Source organism: Acanthisitta chloris, unplaced genomic scaffold (genome assembly GCF_000695815.1).
Source record: "Acanthisitta chloris isolate BGI_N310 unplaced genomic scaffold, ASM69581v1 scaffold280, whole genome shotgun sequence".
Classification (NCBI taxonomy): Eukaryota; Metazoa; Chordata; class Aves; order Passeriformes; family Acanthisittidae; genus Acanthisitta; species Acanthisitta chloris.
Window position 1 is genome coordinate 151,743 of NW_008653138.1, and position 16,305 is coordinate 168,047.

General features: G+C 41.8%; 1 protein-coding gene across 1 annotated transcript in view; it reads left to right on the forward strand.

The window, feature by feature from the left end:
* ST5 (suppression of tumorigenicity 5) overlaps nucleotides 1-16,305 on the forward strand; it is a 98,368-nt gene that overhangs the window by 80,725 nt on the left and 1,338 nt on the right. The window contains exons 14-17 of the mRNA XM_009079444.1: nucleotides 12,468-12,645; nucleotides 13,755-13,796; nucleotides 14,769-14,880; nucleotides 15,882-16,121. Of these exons, the coding sequence (XP_009077692.1) occupies nucleotides 12,468-12,645; nucleotides 13,755-13,796; nucleotides 14,769-14,880; nucleotides 15,882-16,121 (572 nt within the window). The remainder of the gene's footprint in view (nucleotides 1-12,467; nucleotides 12,646-13,754; nucleotides 13,797-14,768; nucleotides 14,881-15,881; nucleotides 16,122-16,305) is intronic.

The following is a 16,305-nucleotide window of genomic DNA, read 5'->3' on the forward strand; positions in this document are numbered from 1 at the left end:
TGCAGCTCCCTTTACCTTTTGTAAAAGAAGCATCCTCTGGAGTCTTTCTGAGTCTCTGTTACATACCCTGCAATCACTTTCTGTTTGTGATTTTGGTTTTTTTTCTTGGTTTCCTTGCACTATGAAGCAGCACTAAATAGAAGCATATATACTTTAAAAAAACCCTTAAACCTTCTGTAATGTATGTGATTAATTGGCCTGGTGTAGCTGTAATTTCTTGATATTCTGCTTCTTTCTTTCCTACCACATATAGCTAGCTGCCAATCTTTTTTGAGTAGGATGTTTGTATGCAGCTCATGGTAACTCGCAGAGCTGTCTCCCAAGATTTTTGAGAGAAATTTTGCACTTTATTCACTCCTCTCATGACATACTTAGATTTTGTACCATGTGGATTACCTTCTCCAGCACTTGGATTGTGTAATGATTGATGCCAACAGAGGAGCTGTACGTGGACAGCAGGAAAATGTGTGTCAGGCAAAAGAGACAGCCCGAGAAACAAAATGAACTTTCTAAGTCTCTGATTCGTTTAATATTCCAGTCTCAGAGAAAAACAACCTAACAGTGACATTTTAAATATGCAGTAAACTTCAATGGCATTTTTAGTATGCTGTATCCCAAGAAGGGTAGAGCTTGTATAATTTTCCTGTTTCTCCTTTCCTTCTTTCCAGTGGTATTTATTTATGTCACTTCAGACTTTGGCCAATGCTCTACAGTGGGAAAACATCATCATTTTTCCATTTATGATTTCTGCAACAAAATTCTCTCTCCCTTCACTGGGAAGACAACCGTGTTGTTTGGTAATTCTCTTCAGGATTGCTTATTGGCATAATATGGCCAAAATTGCAAACATCTTCCCAACTTGACCTCTAGCTCCCCACAACAGGATTTAGACAGATTCCATCTTTTCAGCTTTTAAATGAGAAGGAATAGGGGGTTGGGGTTGTTCTTCCCCTCCTTGGTTACTGCCTAGAAAAACACTTCATCCTACTTTACTGTTAATAGTGCAGTGATGGCCTGGGAGTCTGAAACCCCCAGTGTGAACATTAGCAAGGAGTGGTGGGACCAAAGATCCCTGTGTGGAAAGACTCTTCTGGAGCACCAGGGCCAGAACCAGTCTTTTTGTGGATTTGTGCTAAGAAGCTGTACTGCAGGAAAGGATTAGATAACTCCGTGGGCTCTACACTTGGAAATGTTGGGGTTTTTTTTTGTAACTACTTGACATAGATTGGGCAGGTGGCTGATGTGTAAAGGTAATGACTTTTTTTCCCCAAATCCCATTTGCTTGAGCTTTGTGGAAAGTGTGGTTGAACACCAGCTGCTTGAAAAAGCAAGTCCTCATTCTGAAGGGCACTTTGCATGTCTCTTTCTCCAGGGGCTTTCATGTGCCTCACTTGTGTATTACAGGAGCAAAAAATAATGTCTTTGTTGAAACCACATTCCCCTTTAATCAACTGTTCTCTGTTTTATTTAAATACTTCAAAGCTATTCTCTCAAAGAGAGAGATCTCCTGACAGCATGTTCTCTGGTCTGCAGCTCTCAGCTCCATTTGATGCAACCTTGATCTGTGCCATGAGCCAGGGTTATGATTTGCAGGTTGTCTGTGGGCCCTCAGACTGCCACTCAGGTGTTCCAGAAAGGTGAGGGTTGGATTCTGAAAATGCAGCTTTTAATGAAGTAAAATAAGTTACTGATTTGTGGAAAGTTATGATAACTTTTAGAAATTTTGCATAAAAATGCATAAAACATCTGTCTTCCAATATTTGGATGTGAAACAAAAAGTCTCCTGCACAGTCAGAATGAACCTGCACTTACTTCTTTAATAATATCTCCTAATAAGTTATTTAATTATCAAACATTGAAAATCTGGATTGCTTTAACTGACTGAAAAACCCCAGTGGCTTTAAAACAGGAATCCCTGAAGCACATCATCTTTCATGATGTCCATCTTTATTTAGCTAGGAGGCATCACCCCAGCAAGCAGATAGCTACTGTTCCTGACATTGCCTCTGGGTACTCTATGGATTTGTAGAATAACTGCTTATTCCTTAAGCCCTTGACTGTAAATTGTGGTTGGGCACAGATTACTGCAGCAGCCACTGCAACAGTGGCTGCCAGGAACATCACAAGTATAATCATAGAGTCATGGAACGGTTTGGGTTGGAAAGGACCTTAAAATCATCTCGTTCCAAACTCCCCTGCTGTGGGCAGGTTGCTCAGAGCCCCATACAACCTGGCCTTGAACACTTGCAGGGATGGGGAATCTACAGCTTTTCTGGGTAACCTGCTCCAGTGTCTTACCACTCTCATAGTGAAGAATTTATTTCCAATACCTAATCTAAACCTACTCTCTGTCCTGTTACTAAATGCCCTTGTAAATAGTCTCTCTCCATCTTTCTTGTAGGCTTCCTTCAGGTACTGGAAGGTAGCAATTAAGTCACTCCCTAAGTCTTCTCTTTTCCAGGCTGAACAATCCGCATTCTCTTAGCCTTTCCTTGTGGAAGAGGTACTCCATCACATAATCTTTGGTCTCTGCTGTCATCTTAGAAAACACTAAAATTTAAGTTCCTTGTTCTTAGCATGCATCATAGCACAGTGTCCCATGTACCAAAACATGTCCTGAAGTTCCGTGATGTTCTCTGTTATGGTATGATGGAGCATTTATGGTGACAGAAATGCTTTTCTGTCCACATGCTTCTGAACAAGCTTTCATGGGGGACTGATGAAAGGACAGGCAAGTGCCATGATAGACCCTCACCCCTTCTGCTTCACATTGCCTGGTGTGCTCATAACACACTGTGGGGATGTGTTCAGTTAATGCCACTGAGGCTGCTGCTGGACCATGCTGGCAAGGTAAGTTAGCACAAAACAGGAGAGGATGGTGCACACTTAACCTAAAGGGGATGTGGTCAGAGAAGTGTTTATGGATAAAGATGTTTCCCGCTCTTGTAAAATATGATAACAAGCACCCAGAAAAGGAACACAGATGATGATGATGCAAAGTGTTGGGCAAGTCTGTTCCATTAACTGTACTCATTGACATGGCGGTGTGGCAAATCATGGCTCTGTGAATTAAAGTCAGATAAAACAATTCCAGACACCAGGTTGTAACCTTTGGTTTATCATTAAAAAAATCTCCTCCCTGGAATCATCAGTAGCACAGACAAATTGCTGCCTGAGCTTTCTGTAACTCACCTTCAGTAGTCACTGGAGTATGTCCCAAAATTAACTGCAGCACTGGTGCCCCACTGATAAGGAACTTCAGCACTGCTTTTGTCCCACAAGTGAGGACACACTGTGATTCCTATATTCCTTGCAAGCTTAGTTGTTCTTGTACTGCTCTGTAGAAAGCACCAGATAAGACCTGAAGCGTGACTCGTTTCTTGCAAAAGGTTTTGGTTTAGCTCATTTTCATGGGGCAAAACCACCCCTTTAGTGGTGTGAGGGTTAAGTAGCTACACTCTTTGAATTGTAAGCATAGTTAAAAGATTCTGCAAAGGATAATAACCGATAATTGGGCTGATGTGGTATGGAAAATATGCATTTCCTCCTCAGTCTGTGCCCCTCTCTCCCTGCCAGTGTTATCACTTGTTTGCACTTCATGAGATATCACAAGGTCACTTGCAGCAAACATGTCAGCATTCAAATTAGAGGAGTCACTGTGGCTGGACTCTGCCCTTCTCCCCTGGCAAAGGCATGGTTTGGTTCTCACTTCTGCATCAGGCTGTTGCTTGGCAGGGTGGGGGAAGCCTGGCTTGGGGAGGGAGGAAGGAGTGGATGGACCCTGGAGGCTCATGTGCAATAGCAGTACTGCTGGTTTGCTAAATCAGTCACACATCCTGGGAAATGTTCACCTCTTGAGTAATGTTTTTCCTTTGTCAAACTGCTGTGCAGAGTGAGGGATTTTCACCTGCTTCTGGACTAAGAGTGAGTTGTTATCTCACTGCTAACACTTGGTAACATATTTTACAGCCCATAATAGACAGGGGAGATGTACTGTTTGTGCTTTAGAGAGCTCTTTACCCAGTTCCTGAGATTGACTGTAGCAGTATTTGTTGTAATGTATATAATGATTAAGTTATGAGGTGTTCAGAAGTGGCTGCTGAATTTGAGATGACCCAAGTGGACCTGGCTCACCATCACCAATTATATGTGCTACCAAATGATTACATTTACACTAGAGAATTCCTTATTTTATTCAGACAGTAGGAGCAGAGCTTTCTGTTGGCAGGTCTTCTGTGACATCAAGAGAAAAAGTAACCTAAAATATGCACATACAGATTTCTCTGTATTTCTTGAAAAGAAGGATGCCAGGTATTGATAAGTGATACAATATTAGCTATATTCTTTAGGCCAGCTACTAAAGCTCTCAGGTTGTGACTCTTAGTTCACCTCTTATTAAGTGTTTGCTTTAGAAATAAATCACAATGTAAAATACTACTCTGGCTTTTACAGCCTAAACTCATGCAATATTCCATGTAATATGAACCCACTATTTTGATTATAAGCATTTTATTGATTATCCTAGAGATAAAAACAGATTTAGTAACAGGAAATTCAGAAAGTTCAGAACTCTCTTTTAAGTCATATATGCAACCACTCCATCCTAAACTTCCTGCAGCTACCCAGATTTACTTGAAGGTTGGGTGAGAAGTGCCTTGGCAGCAGCAGGGGAATCTTCCCAGTGTGCCCCTACACAGACTTGGGCCCTTTACAGAAGGATTCTGCCACAGTGAATTCTCAACCAGGAGGATTAAATCTAATTCTTTAATTTTAAAATAAATTACATCCTTAAAGCTTAATAAACATATTAATAATAAACCAAAATGAAATTAAAATATTTAATAGCTTCAAAAATTACAGTCTCTACTTTCAAACCACTTTATAAAGGCTTGAAAGATTCTCTGTACTTTGCTTAACCCCTGAAGGGCTTCTAGAAAAGCAAAAAATTATTCAGATTTCCAAAGCTGAGACATGCCTTGCTGATGAGAGGCTGACTTTGCAGCAGCCCTCTCCCACTGCAGCCAGGGAACTCACAGTTCAGAAGGTGCTATCATGTCTTGTGTGTGTCCTTGAGGACTGGTCTGATTAAAATACCAGTGCAAAAAGCAAAGGTCTTTGAGGCTTCATTTCAGCAAAGTATTTCAGCACAATGCAAGTAAATGAAGACTGAAACTTGTGCTGAAATGCTGCATTGAATCAAAGCCTAAAACAGTAATTTGCCCATCCCTTCATGCTTTATTTGAATTGATGAGGTGAGGCATGAACTGACTGTAACACCTCCTGCTCTGTAATAATTAGAAAGATTTTTTCCATCAGTGTCTAGATAATTTACTGGATTAGAATTTGGGTCAAACAGCAATAAACTTGGCCCAAATTCTGGTGTTTATTCTGGTCATAATCTTCTGTCTCTCACATACAGGTAAATATATTTGTTGTGAAGGAAACATATCTTTTCAGTTTGAGAATGATTGCTGATAGAAGCTGTGAGTTTGTGTTTATCTGCCTATCAGCAGGCTCCCCAGAGCGGGGCAAGGGCGAAGCAGTGCAGAAGTGGCTGAAATGTAGAGTACTGGTTGTGTTGGATCTGTGCCATAAGTGGGCTTTAGTGCTTCTGTCACTCAGCTTAAGCTGTGCTGATGTCTGACCTTCCCTCCTGCAGCTGCAGCCCCTCTCAGCATTGCTGGGACTGAATGAGGAGGGGCAATTGGCATCAGACAGCCTCACAGTCCTTCCATCTGCCTATAGCAACAGGGACGAACAAGTTTCACCTAAGAACCTAATAATCTGGCTGCATGTATGTGACAGAGCTTTAGCCATGTTCCTATTAAATTGTTTTCCCTGGTCCTTGCATCATTCAGCCCAACCACTGTCAGTCACCTCAATTTTGCATCCTGGCCTCTTTGCTCTCAGTTTCCTTTTTACCTGCTCACCAGGCTCTTTTTGTCTTCCTCCCCTCCCAGTTCTGCCTCACAGGTCTTATTTTTACTTCTTTGCATTTAATTCAGCCCTGATTTCCTTTCCTTTTCTTCTTTTCCCTTCCTCTCCCAGAGGAGCCTTCATTTCTCTATGTAGTCCAGGGCTACAATGGAAAGGAAGGTGCTGCTTAGCGCAATTTCTTCTGAAGAAATTAGCAGTTAACTAAGTATCTTTTTAGCATGCACAAAATAATATTTTAAGATGGTTTCTAACAATCAAATTGGAGAGAGGTTAGACATCACTAGTAGTAGTCCTTGGCACACAGGGCACTCCCTCCTGCCAGCCTTGAAGTCCTTGCCAAAGGATGCCACCCTTTCACAAAAAAGCGCTGCAAAGATGTTTTATGTAACAAAAGAATAAATATTTTTATCTGGCTTTGGAAGCAAACTATCTGACATCAAGCAAGGGGGGACTGGATCCGTTGATCTCCTGAGGTTTCTTCCCACCTGAATTACTTTATGATTGTATATAATTTTGCCTTAAATTGGAAAACAAAATAGTTATCCAGAGGAAGACACACAAGCTTAAAAACCCCAGTGAAAACAAGTTAAATTTTGAATCATCATGCGAAAATAGTGTGTTACAAATGCAAGCAATCCTACAAATAGGCAGGTCTCCCAGAGCCACCAGGAATTGCAGGCCTTGTGCATGAACACATGGAGGTACCCTTTAATTCCTAGTCATCAGGGATGTTACCTCTGTCAGCTTCGCTTCTCAGAAATCTCTGTTTCAGCTTCGCTTCAGTATCAGTTTACAAGCACAAAGGTATTTATTGCTTGGTGTTGCTCCTAGTGAAAAGGTTATCTCATGCACTTCCTGCAGTTGTCTCCTTCCTAAATCTCTCTGTACCTCTGAATATGCCTGAGCATGTGTGCTTACACACTGGAAACTTGGGGCTGCAGCCATGCAGTCAGATGGCTGCAGTGCCATGTCCACTGTGCCTCTAGCCACAGTGACTCACATGATTTTAATTTGAAATGTTCATGGGGTAGGTCTTTTTGTTAAAAAAGCTGAAAAAAACATGTAATTTCTTTCATTAGAGTCAAAAGATAGGAATTGAAGACTTTTTTTTCCCCCTTTTAAACATCCTAGAAATGGTAACAGAGAAACAGCAATAGTTTTGCACAGGAGGAAACACTGTCATGTCTGACACTTTTATACTGGCTAGAAAACTGGAAATGGCCTACACCATTGTATCAAAGACTTTCTTGATTTTTTAATATCTTGTCCCTGATGCTATAATTTACTCTAATCCACCTGAGTAATAGTGCTGATGTTATTTATTCTTTGGCACCTAGAGAAACCTTTATTTTTTCAGAGATCTAGCAAGTACTGTATCTAGCACAGCATGGAATTACTGCCAGCACAGCAACAGCAATGCTATACACACCCCATCTTCCGCCTGAACTGTAGCAGTCTGCTACAGTTTTTACTTCCATTTTCCCTTTACTTGATGCTTTTCAAGCTTTCTGCTTTGTCATTTCCACCTCTGTAGCCTGTATGTGTTGTGAGGGGAGATGGGCTGAGTACCTGGCCTGTGGTGTTTTCCCAGAGTCCTTTACAGAGTCTTCTGCAAACCTCTCAGACTATTTTATCTTGCAGAACTGTCACAGACCTCTCTCTCTGTCAGAGACTGGAATTAATCCAGGATCTGGAAAGGCATTGAAGGGTGTAGGAGGGAAGTGTCAGACATCTGTTTTTGCTACGCAGCTCATCAGTGGCCCAAGGGTAGGAGCTGTCACAGAAAAGCATGGCAGTGGCCTCTGATGAGAAGGCATAGGGGTGTGTAGTACCCATGTGAGTCAAGGCATTGCACCTGGAAGGACAGAGCCTCCAGACACCAACCTCGAGTGGGAGGAAGCTCTCCCAAGCAGACAAGGGGATGTGTGTCAGGGAGGTAACTCAGTCTCAGTGGTTGTGGGCTAGAGCATGAATGCTTTAACATAGCAGAGGAAAGAGTTCAGCAAATCTGGACAGAGTAACATAATTTAATCAGCAGGGAGAAATGAGAAACATAAAAAGGTTGTGGAAAAGTAAACATGGGCAGTGGAAACACTTTCTTGTGCATTTACATTTTGGCTATATTTCTCCATCTGAGGAACCAGAGGAACCAGATTCTGACAGTCATCCCAGTGCTTTGCATGGTCCAGAGCATTGGCAGAGCACAGAGCTGGCACCAGCCCTGGGGTGACGGAGCTGCTGTGTGGCTTGGCTCTGCATGTAAGGGGTGGCCCTCCCTCCTCTCCCAGCTGAGGAAGCTTGTCTGTCCCTTGGGAGAAGTGGAGGAAGGGGAAGAGATATTCTTACCTTCCCTTCCTTCAACACAAATGCTGAAACTACTTGGGAGGTGCATGTGAGTAGCAAGGTGGGATCAGGGAGCCTTGACTGCAAATGCTTGTCTGTGCTAGAGGATTAGTCCTGGATTGGGAAATGTTCAGTATGTGAGGCTCATTTGAGTCTGTGAGAAATTCTAAGTGTAGAGGAGGAAGTGGGGAGTATTAACTGTTGGCTATTGTTATAAAGAGAGTTATTGAGTGTATTTGTGGAATATTTCTATTGTGAGTAGTATGTGTAGCTGAATCTGATGTTAACATTTTGAGAGAGTTGGTGACTTGCAGTACAAACAAGCCATGGTCCTCTAAAACAGACACATCCAGCACTAACACTTCCCATAGCCAGGGCAGTGTCCAGTCACTGTCCAACAGTGGACAGTGTGTCTTTCTCAGAATATGGTAATTGTGCTGTGATAAGATATGAATATAGCCTAGGCTTGCAGTTATTTGTTGATTGGCCGACCCAGAAATTGATAGCAGACATCCTTCTTATCTAAAGGACAGTAACGGTTACAGAATTACAGAATCAGTTAGGTTGGAAGGGATCACAATGGGTCATCTGGTCCAACCTCCCTAGTCAAGCAGAATCATCCTAGAGCACATCCTAGAGTTTTGAAACTGGGTGGTTTTCTACTAATTGTTCTCTAATTTTGCTTTAGCAGAGTGCAAATTACTAGGATGAGGCCAGGCTCAAAGGATGAGTTTATTGGCAGAGGCTGTGTAGTACAGCTAAGTAATAGCCTTACCCATCTGTATGTTAGAAAATTCCCTTATCACACAGAAGCTGCAAATACAACCACCTTTTCAGAGTCAGGTACTGTCAGGACACTTACTCCACATGTACAGCTCCCTGTGTGTGCCAGACAGTCTGCAGCCAGCAGAGCTGACCCAGATGCGCTGTGTTTAGGCAGAAAGCTGCCTCTTCCCGTTGGGAGCTCTGCAGAGACAGAGCAGCACAGCCTAGTCCACATCTTTGGGGCAGGGTGAGAGCTTGGTGCTAGTGCTGGCAGCATGGAGCAGTGGCACCACCTCTGTGTTGGGAGAAGAATGGAAGCACATTCAAGTGCAGTGCTGGGACCCCAGGCACAGCTGCCCCCATGTCACATGGGAGTGACCAGAGCCCTGGAATCAGCACAGTGTGTCTCCCACTTGTGCATGACTCCAGCAGCACTTCCCCTCTGAAGTGTGTGAGGTGTATGCTCCTTGTTAGTGTGTGACTCAAGCAATGGTTTGGTTTCTTGTGCCCATGTATAAAATTACCTGCATATGGGTAATGTAAGGAGCATTTTCCAGCAGAACAGCAGCTAGGACATTATGCAGTGTTCTTGTAAAACTGCATCGACCAAATGAAACAGCCCACTCTCAAATGCAGCTCTCTGGATTACCATAACTGCCCCAGAGTACAGAAAGTGAAAATATTTTGAAAATCTAACTTCTTTGACTATTCTGCTGCTTCACTTCGTGTGCTTCACACACCTTAAAGAAAATAAATCATCTGACCTTACTGCTTATTTCTCATAAACAAGAACAGCAGGACAATGTGTGGGTTGCACATCTTTGAAAGGAAAAACTGGAGCAGACTTGGTTTCCCAGGGCAGGGCTTTCTTTTCTAGTTGACTAAACACACTTCTCATGAATAATACCCTTCTAAAAGGATCTGAACCATATTTTAGAGAGTAAAACTTGGGGTTTCCTCACACCCATCATCTCTGAATTTTACCTTACAGAATGAAAAAACCTCACACAGAAGTGAAAGGTGTGTTTCCTTTCTAAACATGAATCTTTCCATCTATGGAAGAATTTTGGGGACTTACTATGAGCAGGAGTTTAGTAACAGCATGTGGGAGTTCCACTGCCTTCTCTGCAAGCTGTGCCCAGGGTGGAGGGCAGCAGGCACTTCTGGGGACTCAAAGTTCCAAGGGAGTGTTTCATGGGGAGGGGATATCTCACAGTGGAAGATTTTCTGAGGCTGAGTTTGAGAAAATGTGCAGTCGTAAAAATGCAAAGTCTGAGGTGCTGACCAGGGTGACATTGTGTTTGTGGCAGGATGCTGTCAGGGCAGAGTGGACATCCCCCACTATGGCCACGTGCTGCATTCCACTTCTGCCTTGCCCCATCCAGCTCCAAGGAAAGCTCTGGAAGAGAAACCAGTGTCCTGGGAGGGAGCCTGAAGCCTCCCCTAGCGTGGGAATAGGACACACAAGAAGATGCAGGGGCTGATTTACGTCACAGCACTGCGTGTAAAACAACAAGTTACAAAAGCGCATTCGATAGAAAGGAAAAAAATACTAACTGAACAGCAGAAGAATGTTTGCCTTCCTGCTTTTAGCTCTTTTTTTGGTTGCTCAGCTAAGATGACTGAATTTGTAGTAGCTGAAAACGACAGAGAGGCATTAAAGTGAGCTTGAGAAAGTGCTGGGAGAATGTACCATGTTCCACAGCTCTTCTGAAACACACCGCCGTGCCTGCTATGGTAAACACTTGAGACCAAAATATGAGGCAATGGCAGCACCACAATGGCAGCAATATGAGGCAATGGCAGCACCATTGCCTGCTATAGAAAAAACTAAATTAGAGAAATGCATAATTTTACAGGAAATGTGTCAGGTGACATCTTATAAAACCATGCTGTGATTGTTAGATCTTAAAGGAAATTTCAATTAAAACCAACCGAACAGATTACCTGCAGTAAAAGAAAAGCATTTGCTCATCCCCAACTTTTTCTCCCTTTGTCCTCTAATTCTCACTTGCCTGCTATAGAAAAAACTAAATTAGAGAAATGCATAATTTTACAGGAAATGTGTCAGGTGACATCTTATAAAACCATGCTGTGATTGTTAGATCTTAAAGGAAATTTCAATTAAAACCAACCGAACAGATTACCTGCAGTAAAAGAAAAGCATTTGCTCATCCCCAACTTTTTCTCCCTTTGTCCTCTAATTCTCACTTTTCTCATTCAGCAAATTTCAAAGGTTAATCACTGGCCAGAACAAACAGATGAAACCTTTCTTCTGGCCTTGGAATAATCCATGACTGAAAGTACTCATGAAGGTTATTCCAGTGGAGGTCGGATGCCACCTAAAGTCTCCACCAAGTCTTGCAGTAGAATAAATCAGCATATCTCCCCAACATTCTCAAGCAGTAACAGCTCTCCAATTATTATTTATAGACCTTTGTGGCTACATTAAGCACAGCAGAGGTTTGCAGTGTGAGAAAATTCATTCCACCATGCAAGGCTGGGTAAAAATCCAAATTTCTGTCATCCCAGCCTGCTTGAAGCAGATGCTCTAACTCAGTTCAAAATGAAAGCTCTGATATGGAGAGCTTGTCTTTACTCCCCTGATGCTCAGACTGGCGTGGTAATGATGTTCCTCTGTTTTTAACATTTGGAAACCATGTGACTGCAAAAGGGAATCAGATTCAGTAGATCGAAGGACAACATAAGCAAGACATTTTCCATGACACTACCAAGCCTTAATGTCTAGGGGATACCAACCTGTATTTTAAAGTACTCTGCTGAGTAGGCTCAATACCTTTATCACTGAAGTTCATTAATAAGCCCATTCATATGTATTATAATAAAAATATGCTGTTGTCACAAAAATATACAAACTTTGAAAAATGTGTTGCTCTTACCAGATTTCCTTTGGATTGTTGGGGGAGAGGGGGAGTTTACATCTGATTTCAAAGAGTTTTTCTTTTGGATTTTTTTGTTTGTATTTTATTTTTCATTTTCCCTTGTTGGTGCATTAGTGCTTGATGGTAAGAACATCTCTGCTATGAGTTTTCACTACTGACATGGTTGTAACACCGAATATTTGAAGATGCCTTTGGATTTTAAGCAACATTCTAAGTAGCTGCTTTTGAGTGTTTTGGGGAACATTGAACCTTGTCTTCTAGATCGAAGTTGTCTCCTGACTGCTATAATGAAACAAATGGATTCCATTTTTTTACCTTTAGTTTGAAGTCTCCTAAGGAGAGCAAGGGAGGAACTACCACACTGCACAATACAGAGGTGGTAGGGACTGGAAGGGGACTGAAGCTGTCTGAAGACAGAAGTGACGGACAGGCACTTTTATTTCAACGTGCTGAGTCTATCAGCATTTAGTTCTGAACTAAAAAGAACCTCTGCTAACCTGGTTGTTCCTCTCCCCTCAGCACCCTCTCGAGCTGCTCACATGCTGTGGTGGCCCTTCTGTACCCCTTCTCCTGGCAGCACACCTTCATTCCTGTTCTACCCTCATCCATGATTGACATCGTGTGCTGCCCTACCCCCTTCCTGGTGGGACTGCTCTCCAGCTCTCTGCCCAAACTCAAGGAGCTGCCTGTAGAGGAGGTAGGAGCTGGGACCACACATTTTTGCCTGGAGTTATGTGAGCCTCACCCTGCCATTCGCACATAGATCCTCACTTATTTAATTTTGAATCTGCCTCTTTGATTCTTCTCTGCCTAATTCTCACGGGCAACTGCATCTTGGTAAAACTGCAGTAATAGGTTTACTCCTCTTGTTATTCCGCCCCTCTTCCCATACCTGGCACCTTGACAGTGAGAAGTGAATGTCTGCCTGGTCAACAAGTAAGTTGGGTGTGAACATGCTAATTTGTTCTGGAACTAAGAGAGGAAGCCATCTGCTGTGGCATCTCTTAAAACTATTGGAAGCTGTGCATGAAGCCATAGCTCACACAGAAAACAAAACATTTCCAAATTTTCATTTTCACTTCTAAGACTGTTAATATTATATTGGAAATCAAATTACAGTTGCTCTTCATCAGCTCTTCTAGTAAAATACCACATAAATACTCAAGGGCATACTCTTCTCTCTTAGTCCTATTAGTTTCTTGTCATTTTTGTAAGAAATACTCTTTTCTTGTGCTCACTATCAAGGTCCTGTGTGCCTCTGTCCCATGTAAATCTCTGCCCTGCTTTCCTTTCACTTCCCTAACATTGCTCTCCCACATCTTCCTAACTCCATCTCTCAGCTTTGCTGCTTCATTATCATGAATATTTCACACCTTTGCCCTTCAGAATTCCTACTGCACCCAGTGACACTGTTTTCTTTACCTCCCTCTGAAATACTTTTCAATTGCATGTTAACAAAAGTTATTAGCAATAAATTGCTTAGATTTAAGAAAAAAGACCTAACCCTTTTAGCCTTTTTAGCTATTAACCTAGTATAAGATCTGTTGTACCTAACTATATTAAATTAGCTCTAAATTAGCACTAATTTAACTATGTTAAATTAGCTCTATGTTAAATTTTAGCTCGAAAAAACACCTTCATATTCTTGTTCTATAAAGCACACAGCCCCTTGTTTCACAGTAGGAATTTGATTCATGTCAAAACTTGTCACTGTTCAGATGATCTTTCACTTCTAAAAGGCAATGAACAAATGAATGTTTTCTCTCTCTTCAGATATATTTCACTACAATATTTTCTCTTCTTTAGGCTTTGATGGTTAACCTTGGATCTGATCGATTCATCAGACAGGTAAAGTACATCTCAAAATGTTGCCATGCAGGCTAGCAAGCTGTTAATTCTATAGTATGATTAGGTTTCTTTGATCAGAGCTATTTGGCAGGAATTGTGTGTGCACAGGGAAAGTGATTAGGCAAAAAAAAACATGCTCATTTTCTGTTTCACCTGCAAGTAAGTGCTTCTCAGGTATGCAAAGGAATCAAGAACTGTATTCACAGTGGAAAGCAAACATCCAAAGATAATAACATCACCTTAGCAAGAAAACTCACACTGTTGGAGGTGAAAAGGACAAAAACTACAAAGCAAAGTTTCTGAATGAGAGAGGAAAGGTGACGAATAGTTTAATGTGACAGGAAAAGCAGGAGCCTTGTAATCAGGGAGGTGAAGGATCAACATCTCCTGACAGTCATGTGGCACTAAATAATTTCAAGAACAACCATCTGCAGGTTAGATGAGTAAACTTTCTTGTACAATTCCCTGGATGGCATGGCTGTGACTAATGGCTGCAGAGCTAAGATTCTTGTGTCTACTTGCTTTTGCTGAACAAGCATTAAATGAGATGAAGAGAGCAACAGGGGGAAAACCTAGAAAACAAGATATACTACAATATAGTAAAAACAACTGTCAAGAACCAAAGAAGCTGCCTAAAATCAACCAGAGCAGCTGTGTGTACACATAGCGAGGCTTCACATGGTGTGTATTTAAACACAACTGTTTGGACTCTGTCATGTAAAGAGTTGATTCCAAGTTTCTATATGTTTACCTGCTCTTTGGATTATCATTCCTGAATTTAATCCCATCAAGAGTGACAAGAAATTTTGTTTAAAACTCTTTGTTGCATTTGTTAGATTTTCATTTTTTTGTTTATGTAGCCATGACAGTAGCAATTTTTTTCTCTTCTGAATGTTAAACTTTCTGAAAGTATTTGCTGTAGTTTCTGCATAGATTAATGTGACCTAAAGATTTCTTTTTTCCCTCTGTCAGATGGATGATGAAGATACATTATTGCCTAGAAAATTGCAAGCTGCTCTGGAGCAGGCACTAGAGAGAAAGAACGAACTAATAAATCAGGATTCAGATAGTGATTCAGACGATGGTAAGTTCATTTGGAAACATGGCCTTGTATAAACAAGCATGCAGGTAAAATTGTGACTTTCCATCCAGGAGAAAGAAAGATGGGACTTAAGTTCTCAAGGACCTTTTGAGACATCAAAGACAGGCTCTGAGCACACAGGGAGTGAGACGTGTAGCATCAACCCACAGCAATGCCTCACCAGTGATGTATTTCAATTCCTTTGTGAATCACATGCACTCCCATGGGTTCCTCTGAACCCTCTGCTCAAACAAAGGTTTGCAGTTAACTTGGCCCTAATGCAAGCCACAGGCTTAGGGATGTGTCTGAATTAGGAGGTGCTCCCCTTCTGCTCGTGCTGTTTTCAGAGGAGAGAAGCAGGTACCACCAGAAAACAGTTTCAGTGCAAGACGGGTTGAGTTGCCTCTGAAGGTTCATATTTCCCTCCAGCAACAATACAAACAGTCCAGGGTGAATTTAAATACCTGTTGTTAAAAGGTATGAAACAGCCCATTAGTCAGCTTTTCATATACATTCCTACCCATCTGTGCTACATGTGTAGAATTATTTTAACATCTCAGAAATTATGAAAACTCAAATTCTACAATGTACCCTTTTTGATCAGTTCTTGGTAAAGGCTTATTATCCTCAGGGCAAATATTTTAATGCTGAGTTGAATCCTTCAGAAGCTTCTTAAGAGAATTTGCTCAAGATTTAAAATAGGAGGTATAGTTTTGATGAAACACCCATAAAATGTTTGATTTTCTGAGCTGTTTCCTGAGAATTTACAATTCTCATTGACTCCTGGTTATGAAACACCAATTCTATAGACTGGCAGTGGTGATTATGAAGCTGTTAGCCTATCTGATGTGCCTCCAGGTCTGCAGGGAGCAGGTACAACTCCTGTCAGTTGTTAGCATGGCATAAGTGAACCACGAGATGCAGTACCTGCCCCGTGCAGATGACAATGCTGACAGCTCTGCTAGCAGCTGATTGTGGTGTCTTATTGCCGCCTTATTTTGCAGAATGTAACACCCTGAATGGATTAGTGTCTGAGGTTTTTATCCGATTCTTTGTGGAGACAGTTGGACATTATTCCCTGTTCCTAACCCAGAATGAAAAAGGCGAGCGTGCCTTCCAAAGGGAGGCTTTCCGTAAATCCGTGGCCTCCAAGAGTATCCGCCGCTTCTTGGAAGTTTTCATGGAATCCCAAATGTTTGCTGGCTTCATCCAGGACAGAGAGCTGAGGAAATGCAGGGCAAAAGGTAAGGGTGGGTTCCTTCCCTGCAGTGCAGGTCCTTGTGTTCTCTCGGGTCCTGCAATGTTACAAACTGCTTAGTGAGAGGTGCCTCTGCTCAAATTAAGCTGCAAACGAGACCATATGCCAAAGTCAATAATACACTAATGACATATAATATGGGTTTATTTAATTGTAATTATAAATGTGAG